At 39.2% G+C, this 16,797-nt stretch overlaps 1 protein-coding gene across 1 annotated transcript in view; it reads left to right on the forward strand.

Annotated features, from left to right (window-relative positions):
- Nucleotides 1-16,797, forward strand: part of cibar1 (CBY1 interacting BAR domain containing 1) — a 76,905-nt gene that overhangs the window by 35,747 nt on the left and 24,361 nt on the right. The window contains exons 5-6 of the mRNA XM_087986531.1: nt 2,662-2,666; nt 9,477-9,581. Of these exons, the coding sequence (XP_087842657.1) occupies nt 2,662-2,666; nt 9,477-9,581 (110 nt within the window). The remainder of the gene's footprint in view (nt 1-2,661; nt 2,667-9,476; nt 9,582-16,797) is intronic.

Genomic DNA, 16,797 nt, shown 5'->3' on the forward strand with positions numbered 1-16,797 from the left:
CCAAAAATGTAACATCGAAGGGACAAAGTATGGGGATAAAATAAATATAATAGCTATCTAGAGAAAAAAATATTAGGGCTACTAATGTGGCTGAATGCTGATAAATCACCTGGACCTGATGGGTTCCATCCCAGGATGTTAATAGAAGTAGTTCTGAGAGATAGTGAATGCACTAATAGTAACCTTCTCAGAATCCTGAGATTCTGGGAAAATAATTGACAGTTGGAAAACTGCTAAAGTAATGTCCTTTTTAAAAAAGATTGCAGACAGGTAACTGTACAGCAGATAGCTCAACATCTGTTATTGGGAATATGTTAGTCAGTAATGTTAAAGGATGTCAGGTGTTATGGGAATATGTAAACTTATTAGACTACTTTGAGGAGGTAACAAGCAGGCTAGATAAAGGTGGATGAAATATGTTAGGTTCTTTAAAAGGTGTTCCATAAAGTACTACACAAGGCTACTTAGTAAGATAGGAACCCATAGTATTGTGTTAGTATATTAGCATGGATAGAGGATTGGCTGTTAGAAGACAGAATTGGGATAAGGGGAGCATTTTCAGGATGTCAATCTTTGGTAGTAGCGTGCGACAGGGATCAGTGCTGGGGTTGACAAAAGAAGGTTGAGAGAAAATCTGACATTTTCAAAATCATGAGTGGGCTGGACAGAATGGTTTGGGTGAAGCTGTTACAGCTTGTAAGAGAAACAACAACAAGAGGCAATAGATTCAAAGTGATGTGAAAATAAAGTAAGGGTGATATGAGGAAAAACATCCTCACACAGTGAGGCATTAGAATGTGGAATGCAGTGTCAGGAAATGCAGTGGGGCCAAGTTTACTTCAGTCTTTCAAGAGTGAATTGGTATGCAGGGATATGGGAAAAAGGCAGCAGATTGGTACGAGGTAATAGAGCTAGTGCAGGCACAATGGACCTGAATGGCCTCCATGACTCTACCAATTATGTAATTCTATTAAATTCCTCTAAAACTTTTACAAAGCACTAATTAGATCAGACCTAAAATACTATGAACAGTTTTGGTTCTGTCATCCAACAGAAGATATACTGGCATTGGGGGCAACACCAAAAAGGGTCAGTAAGTTGTTACTGCGTATGGATCTCAGGTTTTCAAAATCATAAGTAGATGGATAAAGTAGTTAGGGAGAAACTTTTCCCCTTCGTAAAAGCAACAAGATCACAAGGGCATATATTTAAAGTGATCTTCATAAGGAACAAATGAGATGCGAGGAACAGCATTTTCCACACAGCATGTCATTCGGAAATAAATTGCACTGCCTAGTACAGTGTTGGAGGCAGGTTCAGTTGAGAAATTCAAGGACACTGGACTGCATTTTGGATAAATAATATGCAAGTATATGGGGAAAAAGCAGGAGGTTGTCATTAGATTATGATACTCATTTGAAAAGCCAGTATAGGCATGATTGGCCAAATGGCCTCCTCCTGTGCCTTAACGCACCTGATTCTGAGATTATCCAAATCATCCAATTTAATACTGGAAAGTCACCCTTTAGAATTTTTCAGTTGATGATTCCATATCAAATCACTCTGATTTTTATTTCCCTTCCTACTGCTTTCACCACCTTAAGCACATACCACTCCTTACTATCCCCACTTTCATTGTGTATTTTTACCATATTGACTGGAAAATCTCCCTGAATTTTCTTCTGCTGTTGGAATACCTGCTACATAATTCACGTAACTGGGTTTCTTTTTGATTTGATAAGGTCCAAAGAACCTTACTTTCAACAGTTCTGGCATTTTATTTCTGTGTAAGCTTTCATTGTTTCAATGACGTTGTTATGCTTTTGGGCAACTCACATACTTTAGTTAATTTTTCTCATATATTTGACGCAGTGGTCAGAAGTAGTCTCTAAGCTTTGGTTTAGATTAGATTCCCCACAGTATGAAAATGGGCCCTTCGGCCCAGCAAGTCCACACCAACCCTCTGAAGAGTTACTCACCCAGACCCATTCTTCTACCCACTATTTGCCCCTGACTAATGCACCTAACACTATATGGGCAATTTAGCATGGCCAATTTACCTGACCTGCACATGTTTGGATTGTGGGAGGAAACCAGAGCACCCCGGGGAAACACACACACACACACACACACACACACACACACACTGGGAGAATGTCCTGAGGCTGGAATCGAACCTGGGTCCCTAGCGCTGTGAGGCAGCAGTGCCCTCAATGCATTTTTTAATTAATTAAGAGCATCCTCTCACCTCATTCTCATACATTATATTTAAAGGACTGAATCCTGTAGATGTATGGAGGCATCACTAATGGCAAACAGTTACAAGGGAACTATTTTATCTCCATCATAATGACATTCCTAACACTGGATTCTTATCATGGTTTTAAACTTTGACATCATCTTTAAAATGGTGTCTCGTGTGATTGTTAATGATGAGATGAAGATGTAAATTGTCTTATTCCCAAACTATTCATTATTTCTTTGACTGTGATATACGATCAAATCACTGTTCAAAACTGAGTAATCCACATCTTGAAAGACATTGAAATATTTTTTCCCACCATCATTTTTGCTATAATTTTCTTAAAACTCATCTCAGTAAATCTTGCTAGAACATCAGAGTATTTTTAAAAAGTGCTGATGCCTAATTCTGTTTATAAGTGGTGGTCTGACTCACAATCTATTCAGACCTGACCACTTTTTTTGCCAATAGCTGGTATCAGAATTAAAGATGTAGATTTAATTAGCGCGTTGCCAATAAAAATGTTTTAATATTTTAGCCTGTGGTTTCCTAATTCACACACTAGCTATCACTGAAATTTTGTTAGTTTACTCATATGAATTTGTTACAGTACACTGGAATTGCTACCTGATGAACTATTGCTAATCAGCTCATATTTGAGTAGTCTCCATTTACACTTTGAGGAGAAAGTGAGGTCTGCAGATTCTGGAGATCAGAGCTGAAAATGTGTTGCTGGAAAAGCGCAGCAGGTCAGGCAGCATCCAGGGAACAGGAGAATCGACGTTTCAGGCATAAGCCTTTCTTCAGGATGAGGAAAGTGTGTCCAGCAGGCTAAGATAAAAGGTAGGGGGGAGGGGCGTCAGAAATGCGATAGGTGGAAAGAGGTCAAGGTGAGGGTGATAGGTCAGACTGGGGTGGGGGCGGAGAGGTCAGGAAGAAGATTGCAAGTTAGGAAAGCGGTGCTGAGTTTGATGGATTTGACTGAGACAAGGTGGGGGGAGGGGAAATGAGGAAACTGGTGAAATCCGAGGGATTAACTCGAATTTCACCAATTTCCTCATTTCCCCTCCCCCCACCTTGTCTCAGTCAAATCCATCAAACTCCGCACCGCCTTCCTAACCTGCAATCTTCTTCCTGACCTCTCCGCCCCCACCCCAGTCTGACCTATCACCCTCACCTTGACCTCTTTCCACCTATCGCATTTCCGACGCCCCTCCCCCAAGTCCCTCCTCCCTACCTTTTATCTTAGCCTACTGGACACACTTTCCTCATTCCTGAAGAAGGGCTTATGCCCGAAACGTCGATTCTCCTGTTCCCTGGATGCTGCCTGATCTGCTGCGCTTTTCCAGCAACACATTTTCAGCTCCATTTACACTTTGTCTTTTTATACAAACTATCAAGTGTCAATTTTAATTTAGTTTCCAATTAACTTTTCCAAGTAGGCTGTTTTTTTAACATCTGTCTTAGCTCAAAATCCACCTTTTGCATTTATATTAAGAATGGTTTTAACGTTCTCTTATATCTTCCTTCATTTTACTAAGTTTTCAAATGTAGTGGCACATAACTGAATTTCCATGTCATCTCTTTTTTTCATGTATTCTACCTATCTAATCCGACAAGTTGAGAATGGTGCATGTGTTTCCACTGGAGTTTAGAAGAGTGAGAAACTATTTGATTGAAGTATATGTGGAAAGGATGTTTCCTGTTGTAATATTGTATCACTTTAGATGTTTCAGACACAGATGAGGAGTAATTTTTTTCTCTTAGAGGTTCATGCAACTTTGGAACACTGCCTCAGAAGGCAGTGCCATTGAATAATTTTGTGTGAATTCCCTTGCCTAACAAGCATCTAAACTCATGAGGGGTATGTGGATATGTGGTATACAAACAGATCAGTCATATCTCATTAAATTATAGAGCAGCCTGGAGAAGCTGAATGACTTGCTTCTAATTTATATTTGTAATCCTACCACTTCTTGAATCTTCAGTGCTTTGTGTTTATCTAAATAAGTCTTAATGGTTACCAGAATATTACTTCGAATTCTTCCACAATCATGATTTTCCCTCACATTCTCAACATTTTCTCCAGCTCCAGTGATCAAACCACTGATCCCACAATATTTCTTTTTCTCTTGCATAATCTCCAAATATCTGATTAGGTTACTCTCTTTTAGTCCTAAACTTTAATTGATGAGCTTCAAGGACAAACTGTTATGTATTGAGTTTTGCACTTTTTGATCACTTCATCTTTTGGCCACATCTTTTCAAATGAGGTGAAATACCACCTTCTCTAAATTTAGGCACTAACCAAAGATGTTTTCTAAATTAATTAAAAGTTTACAGTGGAATTATAATCACTTTCTGAACTGCTATCTCTTATTCTCCTTTAAACTTCTCTTTCGCCAAGTTACATCGTCAGATTTCTGTCTCTGGAGTTCAAGCTTTTACATTTCCATTTATTTTCTTCCACTTCTCTTGCCAATTCCAGTATTTATTTTCCACTTCTCTTGCTCTTTTCTTCCAGCTTTCTTTCTTATTCAGACTTTCTCGTTTCTCTTTTTCTTTTTGCTCCTGTTCAAGATTTTTTCTCATCTGCAGTTGAACTGTGTCCAACACGGTATACTTCTTTCACTTTTTAAAATCTAAATGCTGGGTAATCATTTTAATCACATCATCCTTACATGCAAAGCACTAACAACAATAGGGCATTCATCCTGATCCTGCTGTACCATTCTATAAGATCATGGCAGATCTGATAATAACCTCAAGTCCACATTTCTGCTTACTCTGATCACCTTTCAACTCTTTTCTTAATAAGAATCAGTCAACTTCTGCTTTGAAAATATTCAAGGAATCTGCTTCTATTGCCTTTACAGGGAGAGAACCAAAGGCACTCAACCCCTGTGAGAAATAACATTTTACCTAATCTCCTGTAAATGGGCTATCCCTGATTTTTAAACAGAGACCCCTATTTCTAGACTCTCCCACTCTGGGTAATCTAGTTTCCCTGTTTAGACCCTTTGGGATTTTATGTTTCAGTCAAGTAATCTCCTATTGTTCTAATCTCCAGCAGATACAAGTTTAGCTTGTTCAATCTTTCCTCATAAGTCATTCCATATCAGTGGTAATGAAACTATTGATGAAAGTTATGAAGGAGAGAATTTACCTCCATTTACGTTTGTTCAGGGATTGTCAGCATAACTTTGTCAGAAAGATGTCATACTACCAAATCTGGTTGAATTTTTCAAGTTAGCCAAATGTGTAGATGAGGATAGTTGAGTTGATCTAATTTCTGTAGATTTCAGCAAGGCCTTTAACAAAGTACCACATGGGAGACTGATAAAGAAGGTAAGAGACATGGAATCCAAAATTGGCTTAGTGACAGGAGTTAGAGGGTGATGGTGGAAGGCTGGTTTTGTGACTGGAGGCGGGAGTCCAATGGTATACCACAAGGATCAGTGCTGTGTCCCTTATTGTTTGTGATACAGCTAAATGATGTGGATGAGAATGTGAGGTGGAGAGGAGATGAGTAAATTTGGGGATAACATGAAGACTGGCTGGTTGGTTGACAGTGAGGAAGAACATTTTGAGTTACAGGAGGATATATACAAATCGGTCAAATGGGGAGAAGGAATTTACCTGTGATAAGTGTGGGTTGATGCTTTTCGGAAGCAATAACAAAACGAGGTAGTGCTCAATGATTGGTAGGCCACTAGGAAGCTCGAAAAACAGAGGAATTTTGGGATGTTTGTCCACCAATCCCTGAAGGTGGCAGGGCAGGTTAATAGCTTATTTAAGGCATACAGGACCCTTGCCTTTATTAGTTGAGGCATAGATTATCTGTGATGAAGAGAGGTTGGATAAGTTGGTGTTATTTTCTTTGGAGCAGAGAATGTTGATATGGGATCTGATAGAGGTGTGTAAGATTATGGGGGATATGGACAGAATGAATAGAAAGCAGCTCTTCCCTTTAAAGGTGGAAATTTAAAGGGGAATTGAGGAAAGAATTTTTCATCTAGACCTTGAGGGTCAGGAATGCACTACCGGAGAAGGTAGTTAAATGGGTAATCTCATATACTAAAAATACTTGGATGAGCAGTTGATGTTATAACATTCAAGACTACAAACCTAATGCTAGAAAGTCTAGATTTGGCAGTACAGACTTAAGCGGCTGAAGAGCCTCTTGCCCATTGTATGATTCTAAGGTATTGTTCACTCCACATTAGCAAACGTTTCGTGTATTATTAATACATGTGGAATATTAATACCAGCAGATTTACAGACACCCGAGTCAGCTTGCGCTGAGTAGGTCACCAGTTACCTGATTTACTGCAATTATCATCAGCGGGCAGCTTGTGTTCAATCCGTGAGCATTGTGAACAAAACCACTGGTTAAGATTAAATCAAGTTAAATGCTAATTTCAAGACTGGAGTAAATTTGAGAAAGTCAACCCTCAATGCACATAAAGTTTAAAAACTCTGTAAAATTATCTGCTGTTGAGCTGGCCTCATGCTACTTATTTGATATTGCATCATCTGCACGAAGGCAGTCTTCAGGATAACTTCAGCTTGTCAGCTGACATAAACCTCATACTCTTTCCTTCTTTGAGTTGGACCTTACATCCTAACTGTGACCAAACTTTTGATTATTTGTCCAAACATGACTTTGTTTGGTAACACTCCTGTAATGTGACTTGGTATGTTTTTAACTAAGTTAAAGATTAACTGTTCCTCTCATCATGGAGGAGATATTTTAGATTTCCAGTGTTTCTAGTTAATCAGATTACCATTTAATTCACTTCTACATCTGTATGAATGCTCACCTTGGAAAAGTTCCATTTGTCTTTTTCATCTTATTCACCTTCACTTTCTTTCATTCACTCTCCAGTGTTTGCTCCAGTCTCTCTTGCCCTTTAACCACCTCTTGACCTTGCCCTCTGTTGTTCTTGCTCCTCCCACGTATTTCTACAGTATAAATCCATCATGTTTTCAACCTTTTCTTCAGCTTTGAAGAAATATAATGTTGGATTAGAAATATTAACTGTCTCGGTCTACACAAATACTATCAGTCCTGAGTTTCTCCAGAGTTTTCTATTTTTATTTCAGATTTTCAGCATTGATAGTACTTTGCTTTTATCTTTTACTAAATTTTATTTTGTTTAATTATGAGATATGAGCATTACTACTACTAATTGCCATCACCAAAATGGAGCTAACTACTGAAAGCCTTGATCTAAAAAAAAGGCCTTCAGTGGGTGATTTGGAACAATCTTTGTGCGGTTCAACCCATTTCAGTTTATTGCCACATAGTTTCATCCATAAAACAGCATCTTGGCTTTAGAACTGTCAGGAGTTTTTGCTGTTTGCAGTGTTATATTTTATCTTGGCAACAGGAAACACTATATATAATATGAAATAGCCTCGACCTGGGGAAAAGGAGTTTCGACGTCTGGTTTGGTTGAAACTTTGGTGTTTCCTTCCAGATTTCTGTAACTGATGTCTTGAACTAATGTCTTAAGAATTTTTACAAGAACTAGTTCCTTGACTATAAAACAGACACAGGTTTGTGACTGAATATCAACTGCAGTTCCTGTGGAATTTCAATTGTAACGTAGGGAAATTATATCCTCTGAAAAAAATATCTGTATTCACAACATTATGTGGTCACTTGTATATTTAAGTGTTTATATGTACTGAGGAAGAGGAGTTTTGCGCCTTTGGGATTAGTTTCTTCTGAACCATGCTGGGAACAGTGTCTTGTGAATTGTATAACTAAGATAATAGATCAGGCTGTAAATTGAATAGGGGTGGAAGAGATCGTGTGAGAAGTATTGTGATAAATCAAAGGAAAACTATGTAGAAGAACAGTGTAGTAATTTAGGCAGTGGTTACCAGAGTGTGACACGAGTGTGCAAACATAAGGCACATCAGCAGAAAGGATCAGACTAGAGACAAAAGAAAGACAGAATTAAAGTATGTAACTGAATGCATGCCACATTTGTGACACAATGGATGGATTGTTAGCACAGATGGAAATAAATAAGTATAAACCTAATAGCCATTACAGAGACACAGTTGCAAGTTGACCACGACTGGAACCTAAATATGGAGTAATATTTGATATACCGAAAAGACAGGAAGCTAGCAAAACTAGTTTGGGTAGGTCTGTCATAGAGCATCTAATACTGAGTTACATCATGTGATCAAGCTGAGTCATTAAGGAAATCAAGGTGGTGGTAGAGGGTTGCTTTACAGACTGGAGGCCTCGAAAAATTTCTTCTATGCATTTAACAGTTTCTCTCCATTCAAGCCCTTAACATTGTGGCAGATCCAGTCTGTTTGGAAAGTTAAAATGCCCTACTATTACAAATCTACTATTCTTACAGATAGCAGATCTCCCTACAAATTTACTTCTCAATTTCCTGCTGATTATTAGGGGACCTATATTACAATCCCAATAAAGTGATCATCCCTTCCTTATTTCTACATTCCACCCATATAACTTCAAAACACCACTCCTCCTTCTCTCTTACTCCCTTTTCCATCCTTCCTGTAGCATCTACACCCTGGAACATTAAGCTGCCAGTCCTGTCCTTCCCTGTGGTATGTTTCTGTTGTAACTATGCTATCCCAATCCTAATAATCTCATGTGTATTGTGTGTTATTATCCTTTTTTGATATACTCATGATTTTGATAAACTGGAAGGAGCAGTCAAATTTCCTCAGTTATAGAAATAGAATTAATGCTTGTCTTCCCATTTTTACTTTACTGTGACTTAAGTAAACTATAGAACACTCAGTGGATTTGACTAGGTCCTGCTTATTTCAGGATTGAGGCTGTTGTATTATTTACAGACTTTTGTAAAAAAAAAGTCCTGCCAGAGCATTAATTCAGTGCAGATCTATATGAAAGAGCCTGTTTTGTGTTTTCTATTGAACTAAGATTATATAATGTCGTTTGGTATCTGAGAATGACCTGGTATTGTGACACTTCTTATGGAAATATTTGAATCGCACTGGTTCTACTATCTCAATAATTAATTTATTTTAAATATATCTAATTCTTCCAAAAAATCCAGTACTTAAGTTAAAGAAATATATACTCAGGCAACATCAAGATTTATGTCTGGTAGGGAATTATTTACTAATATTCCAGAAATATATTTTCTAGAATCTATTCAAATTAGATGTTTTGTACTTTAAAAAAATCAGTTTTTAAATTGCTCTTGTCTAGGCTGAGTCTGAATTACAGAGAGTCACAATGGATGCGACTCGAATTTCCCGACAGCTGGAAGAAACCATTGATGAGTTTCAAGAAGAGAAAATTAGGGATATTAAGGTAAACTGCATGCAAAAATAATTCTTCCTCATTTATTCAAACAAAAAATATTTAGATAGTATCCTAAAAGGAAAATTCTGGAATTGTATTTGCAAGATGGGGACAAATTTGTTGGGGTGGGGTTTGGGGTGGTAGTGAATTTCCAAGAATATAAGAACATAGGAATCGGAAGAAGGAGTAGGCAGTTCACGTCCTTTAAACCCGCACCACCATTTAATATGATCATTGCTGACCTTATCCTGGTGACAACTCCACTTTTGTACCTGGTCCTCATAGCCCTTTATCCTGCTCTTCATGAGAAACATATATTTCTTTCTTTCTTGAATCTGTTGATGGATTGTACCTCCACTGGGTAGTGACTTCCACAGATTCATGACCTGCAGAGAAGTTTCTCCTTATCTCAATTTTGAACCTACCTCCCATCACTCTAAATCTGTGATGTCTTGTTTGAGACTGTCCTACACGGAGAAACGTCTGTTCAACACCCACCTCATTAATCTCCTTTAGCATTTTATACATGTCGGTCAGATTTTCACACCATACCCTCATTCTTCTGAACTCCATCAAATATAAGCCCAACTGCTCTTCGTCCAGTAGCCCTTTCATCTCTGGAATCAATCTGGTGAACCTTCTATGAACCACCTCCAGGGTCACCTCATCCTTTCTCAAGTAAAGAAACCAAAACTGGATATACTACTCCAAGTGTGGTCTCACCAACACCTTATATAATTGCAACAACACTCCTTTACTTTAATAATCCAGACCTTTTGCAATAAATGCCAAGATTCCTTTTGCCTATTTTTGTGATTCATACACAAAGACGCCCAAACGCTTTTGGGGAGTCTGAAATATTCCACGCTTCTACATTTTAAAAAAAAAAAGCTGCATTCTAAAGCGGATAGGAAAACGCCTTGAAGGTGTTGGGTCTGATAGTTAAATGTGTTAAATTTTAAATGAGTGGCAATTTGACTTTGTTATTCTGGCTTTAACAGCTTGGTTTTCATGAAATGTGAATGTTGTGTATTTTTGTTCGTATGATGGGCTGTCACTTTGAGTTCAATCACATGGCAATTTTGAGCAGGAAACAACTTAGTCAACCTTGCTGCTTAGGCTGTAAACATGTCCATAATAAAGCTCCTGCTGTTTAACATTTCGGCCTCCTCGGAACTTAGAACAGAAAGAAAACTCAACTAGGCTGAAATTTTGGAAAAAGGAAAATTGTATTTCTCACTGCAGGTCTTGGAGATGCTTCGATAAAACAGAAATCAAAATACACCATTACTGCACTGAAGTAGATAGTGAGGAAAGGAGAAGAAAATAATTTATCCAGGGAAGAGGTGAACAGTGTAGAAAAACCTTGCTACATGCTCCGCCCTGATGGACCAATTTCCCTACACCAGAGGGAAATGTCTTGAGCTGGGTTATAAACTCAGGCAGTCTCAGAGATATCTTGTTTTAAACAGGAAGAGATGAAGTGATAAATGTTTTCTTTGTACATAATATTAAGCAGGCCATTCCCATTTATAAAAGAAAGGAGGAAAATTTTGGTGCCAAGGGACCATATGATGAAACTCAAGGAGCTGGAACTCTCACACAGATTCCTTTGTTCAAGCTAACAAAACTGAAAGAGATATTGTCATCCCTACGTTCCTGAGTACTGGTGGGGAGGGATTCTTTTAACCTCCTGAGGTGTCTGGTACAGCCAGAGAAACTGGGTTCTGAAACTTATGGAAAAAAAGTAAGAAGCTAGCAGAATTATTTTCACCAAACCATTGGTGATTATTGAAAGGTTCAGATTTCATACACACACAAGCAGCATGATGGTGAAAACATCAGTTCGTAACAATTCTAAACAAGTTAGCAGAAATATGCAAAGATGACTTAAATGATGCTTTCAGAAACAGACATGGTGTGTTTAAAGATGTGAAGCAAACCAAAAGAGATTACTGACGCAAAGGAACCTAGACCTAAGGAAAGCACTGGCCATAGTCTTAATGGAACTGGCAGCCAAGGAAGCTCAACAGGTAAGCTTGAGCATGAGAGTTCACAAAATGGTGGCTGAGAGATGAACACCAAAGCAGACTCAGAACTACTATCAGTGTGGAAAAACAGATCACACAGCAGCAAATTGCTGATTGCAAATTGTAGAAACTGTAGCAAAAAGCATATTGAACATACGTAGTTGAGAAAGAAACATGAACAATATGCAATAAAAATATAGAAACATAAGTCAGAAGAAAATCTATACATTACAAAAGGGGTATGAGAAAAGTCCGAACTCTTGAGTTGAACATGAGGTGTTATTAAACGTAGTGGCTATTGCTGGCAACATTAACTGATCCTGGGCCATTCCCTTACTGAATGGCAAACCAGTAAGAATGGAAGTGGATAAGGGAGTACTGATTTCATTGATATCTGGAAGTGTGTATCAGAAGCAACTGAGTCACAATGTGCTGCAACACTCAAATTTATACCTGTTCTAAGAACATAAAAAGGCAAAGTGATTCCTTTAAAAGGTTGTATCATTATGTATGTCTATTCATACGATTTGTCCTTGTACAATGTCAAAGGAAACTTTCCAGCTTTATTGGGAAGAACGTGTTTGGAAAAAATCAAACTCGACTGTCATAATCTGAAGTAATTTGCCTGTCCGGTTCTGAGACTGATCTATGACAGATTCTAAAGAAACATGGCATTATTTTCACTGGGGATCAAGGATGAGAATTGAGCGAAATGATGCAAGGCCGGGTCACTGTCTTATGTAATCATACCAAATGCCGAAGCAGAATCAGAGATGCTGGTCGAGACTGAAGTCCTTGAACCCACAAATATGAGTGATTCATATGTCAATCGTATCAATGATGAAGAAAGATGGATCGTTGTACATCTATAATGATATTAAGGTCATGATTAATCTTGTGCTAAGCAGTATGTTCACCTTTAATCGATGACAGAAGTGCTGGCCTAGTTGGAGGTCAGCTTAGCAGTAAAACTGTACTTAGTCAAGCCTAAGTCATAAAAGTACTTGACAATTGTAACACATAAAGGACTATTCAAATTGAAGAGACTTCCATTTGAAATCATGTCTGCACATGCAGTATTTCAGTGTGCCATGAATCAGATTTTAAGTTGATTGGAAAGGGTCCAGTGTTACCTGGACAATATTTTAGTCATGGGGAAATGAAAAAGAGCATCTGCACAATTTAAATGCAATCTGCAGAGACCTGAATTAGCAAAGACAAATGTGAATTTAAAAAAAAATCTTCCATCGAATATTTAGGCTGTGTCATTGATGCAAAGGGACTAGACCCATCATCTTCAAAAGCAAAAGCTACAGGTGTGGCAATGATTACTTTGTGATTGCTAAGTCACTAAGTTCCAAACCTTGCAACCATTCTCAAGCAGTTGCACAAGTTACTACACCAAAATAAAGATTTGGAAATGGGAAGATCAATATGAAACACAAGGCAAATAGGCTTTATTAAAGTCAGAACTCCTTTAGCAATGGCATGTGATGCATCACCCTATGGAGTGGAAGTAGTCATTTCTCACAAAACACTCAATGGTGACGAGAAGCCAATAACATTTGCATCAGGATTGTTAAAACAAAAATGAACAATGTGCAAATAGAGAAAAAAGCTCTTGAAATCATTTTTTTGCATTTCACCAATATCTGTATGGCCAAGAATTTACCATACTAATAGACCAGAGACCACAATAATAATTGGGCTTCAAACAGAGATATCTTATGTAATAGTGAGCCTTATGCAGAGATGGGCCTTGTTGCTACACCTCATAGCTACAATTAATTATCATCAGTCCAACTTACATAGGAATATTTATGGACTCTTTAGTTTACCTTTCCCAAATGAGTTGACTGTAAAGAGTCTGTATGTAAACATTTTCTACTTCAGACAAGTAGAGAATAAGTAGTTCCTGGTGAAGGGCTCTTCCCTGAAACGTTGATTCTCCTGCTCCTCAGATGCTGCCTGACCTACTTTGCTTTTCCAGCATTTTACACTCTACTCTGATCTCCAACATCTATAGTCCTCACTTTTTCCAAATAGCAAACACTCTGGTAATGGCAGGACAAGGTCAGAAGTACACAAGAAATGATCCACTACTAATAAAAGTGAAGGACATACTACTTCCAGGCAAGATCACAAAACAGCTACTCCAGAACTGAAGCCCATAGGAAGCTAAAATTATCCATACAAACAGGACATCTCCCATGGGGAGTGATGATCATCATACTGTGTCAGCTGTATGTTAAATCATCTGTGCAAAAGTCACTGCGGCACTGTCCGAATGAAGGAGATCGGTAGAAGCTATTTTTGGTTGCCAGGACATGACTCTGAAATTGAGAAGGTGGGAACCTTTGTAGCTTGTGCAAGAGTTTGCAACTTACCTCCATTAGTGCTATTACACCCATGGGAATGACCAGAAATACCAGGACAAAGAATCCACATTAACTATGCTCGACCTTTTGAGGGGAAAGTGTTTTTCGTAGTGGTTAGTGCACATACTAAATGTCCTGAAGTTGCCATTATAAATGTAGCATCTTCAGAGAAAATCATTTGCAACCTTGGAAGAGATCTTGGCGGGGTTTGATTATCTGACTATTTGGTTAAATCACAAGAGTTTACAGAGTATACAAAGCTGAATGAAACTTGACATATCTATTCAGCTCTTTATCACACAATCACAAATGTTTGTCCTGATGGTGCAACAGTCCTGAAGGACAATTCGAGGACATTGATCACTGTCCAAAAGATTGAGCTAATTTTTGTTTACATATTACAACACAACCCACTCAACACCTCTGATGTCTCCGACACTACTCTTGGTAAAGCGTTGATTACACATGGCATTTTATTTGCTGAAACTACTCATTACAAAATACTTTTTGACAGGAAACAGCAAGATCACCTTTCTCAATGAGAGATCAATGCCAGATGTTGCATTTTCAAGAAGGTCAAGAAGTGTTAATGAGGAGTTACACCACTGGTGCTCAGTGGCTACCAGCTTCATCGTAGCACAGAAAGGATTGGTCTCCTACACCGTACAGACAAGAGATGATGTAGTGTGGAGAAGACATGAAGATCAACTCTTGACAGCAGAATGAATGTACAAGGGACAACATTAATTGAAAATCCACAAATAACTGTGCCAAATGGAGACTTGAGGACAGAATAGTAACTGGGGTATCTGAGGGAGACAGTACCTTAGCGAAGAATACCATGACCTTATGTGAGCTTTCGAATGTTTAGTCACCTCAAATGATTGATGCTGTTCCTAGTACAAGAGCAGGTCAGTGGCTAGAAATTCTGTGGTGAATTGCCTCATCTCCTGTATCCCTAGTTCCTTTTCACAATCTACAGGGCACCAGTCAGAAGGTGCCACTGACTGGTGAAACTAGGACAAGAGGGCATAGCCTCAAAATTAGAGGGAGCAGATTTAGGACTGAATTGAAAAGGCAATTCTTCACCCAGAGGGTTGTAAATCTATGGAAGCCCCTGCCCGGTGAAGTAATTGAGGTTTCCACGTAAATTCTTTTAAAGCTAAGATTTTTTTGAAAAATGAAGAAATTAAGGGTTATAGTGAGAGGGCAGGAAAGTGGAGCTGAGGCCATGATCTTATTGAATCATGGCCTACTCCTGCTCCTGCTTTCTATGCGGGAGTGTGATAGAATACTCATCCTTGCCTGAATGAGTGCAGCTATAAGAATATCAGATGCATGGGAACACCACCATCTCAAAGTTCCTTTTCATGTATGCACCATCCTGATTAGGAACAATATTGTTGTCAATATCCTGAAACACTCTCCCAGACAGGACTGCTGATGTCCCTACATGCTAAGGACTACTCTGGTTCATTAAAGTGCAATCATCAGTTAGCATCCTCACTTCTGACCTTATGATGGAAGGAAGGTGCTTGATGAAGCATCTGAAGATGTTTTTTCCGATGACTGAGGAACTTCTGCAGAAATGTCCTAGGGCTAAGAAACTGACCTCCAACAACCACAGCCATCTTCCATTGTGCTGACTTGTGGAGAGCTTCAACCCCCCCCCCCCGCAACCCAATACTCACTGACTCCAGTTTTGCCAGAATCCTTAATACTATATTCAGTCAAATGCTGACTTGACGTCAAGCCGAATGCTCTCACTTTACATTTGACATTTAGCACTTTGGACCATCTTTATGTAAGAACTAGGACCAGGAATAGGCAACTCAGCTCCTTGAACCTATTCTGCTATTTAATATAATCATGGTTGTTCTCGTCTTGGCCCTAACTCCACAATTCCTGCCAGTTCTCCATAATCATTCAACTCATGACTAATTGAAAATCTATCTACTGCTTAAATTTACTCAGTGTCCCCGTGTCTACGGTACTAACCGATAGATTTGTGACTCTTCTTGAAAATAAATTTCTCATCTCTGTTTTCAATTTGCTATCCGTTAACCTAAAACTATGATCTCATTCTAAATTACCTCGTCAGGCACCATCTTTCTAAGTTAGAGTGGTGCTGGAAAAGCACAGCAGGTCTGGCAGCATCCGAGGAGCAGGAAAATTGACGTTTCGGGCAAAAGCCCTTCAGGAATAGAGGCAGGATGCCTGCACAGTAGAGAGATAAATAAGAGGGGGGTGGGGGTGGGGAGAAAGTAGTATAGAGTACAGTAGGTGAATGGGGGTGGGGATGGAGGTGATAGGTCAGAGAGGAGGGTAGAGCGGATAGGTGGAAAGGAAGATAGGCAGGTAGGACAGGTCATGAGGACGGTGCTGAGCTGGAAGGCTGGAGCTGGGGTGAGGTGGGACAAGAGGAAATGAGGAAACTGGTGAAATCCACATTGATGCCATGGGGTTGAAGCGTTCCAAGGCAGAAGATGAGGTGTCCTTCCTCCAGGCGTCGGGTGGTGAGGGAGCGGCGGTGGAAGAGGCCCAGGACTTGCATGTCCTCAGCAGAGTGGGAGGAGGAGTTGAAATGTTGGGCCACAGAGCGGTGGGGTTGATTGATGTGGGTGTTCCGGAGATGTTCCCTAAAGCGCTCTGCTAGGAGGCGTGCAGGCTCCCCAATGTAGAGGAGACCGCATCGGGAGCAACGTATACAATAAATGATATTGGTGGATGTGCAGGTGAAACTTTGATGGATGTGGAAGGCTCCTTTCACCTCCATCCCCACCCCCATTCACCTATTGTACTCTATCTACTTTCTCC

Source organism: Chiloscyllium plagiosum, unplaced genomic scaffold, assembly GCF_037043375.1.
Source record: "Chiloscyllium plagiosum isolate Xiang-an unplaced genomic scaffold, Cpla_swu_hap1 HiC_scaffold_4, whole genome shotgun sequence".
Classification (NCBI taxonomy): Eukaryota; Metazoa; Chordata; class Chondrichthyes; order Orectolobiformes; family Hemiscylliidae; genus Chiloscyllium; species Chiloscyllium plagiosum.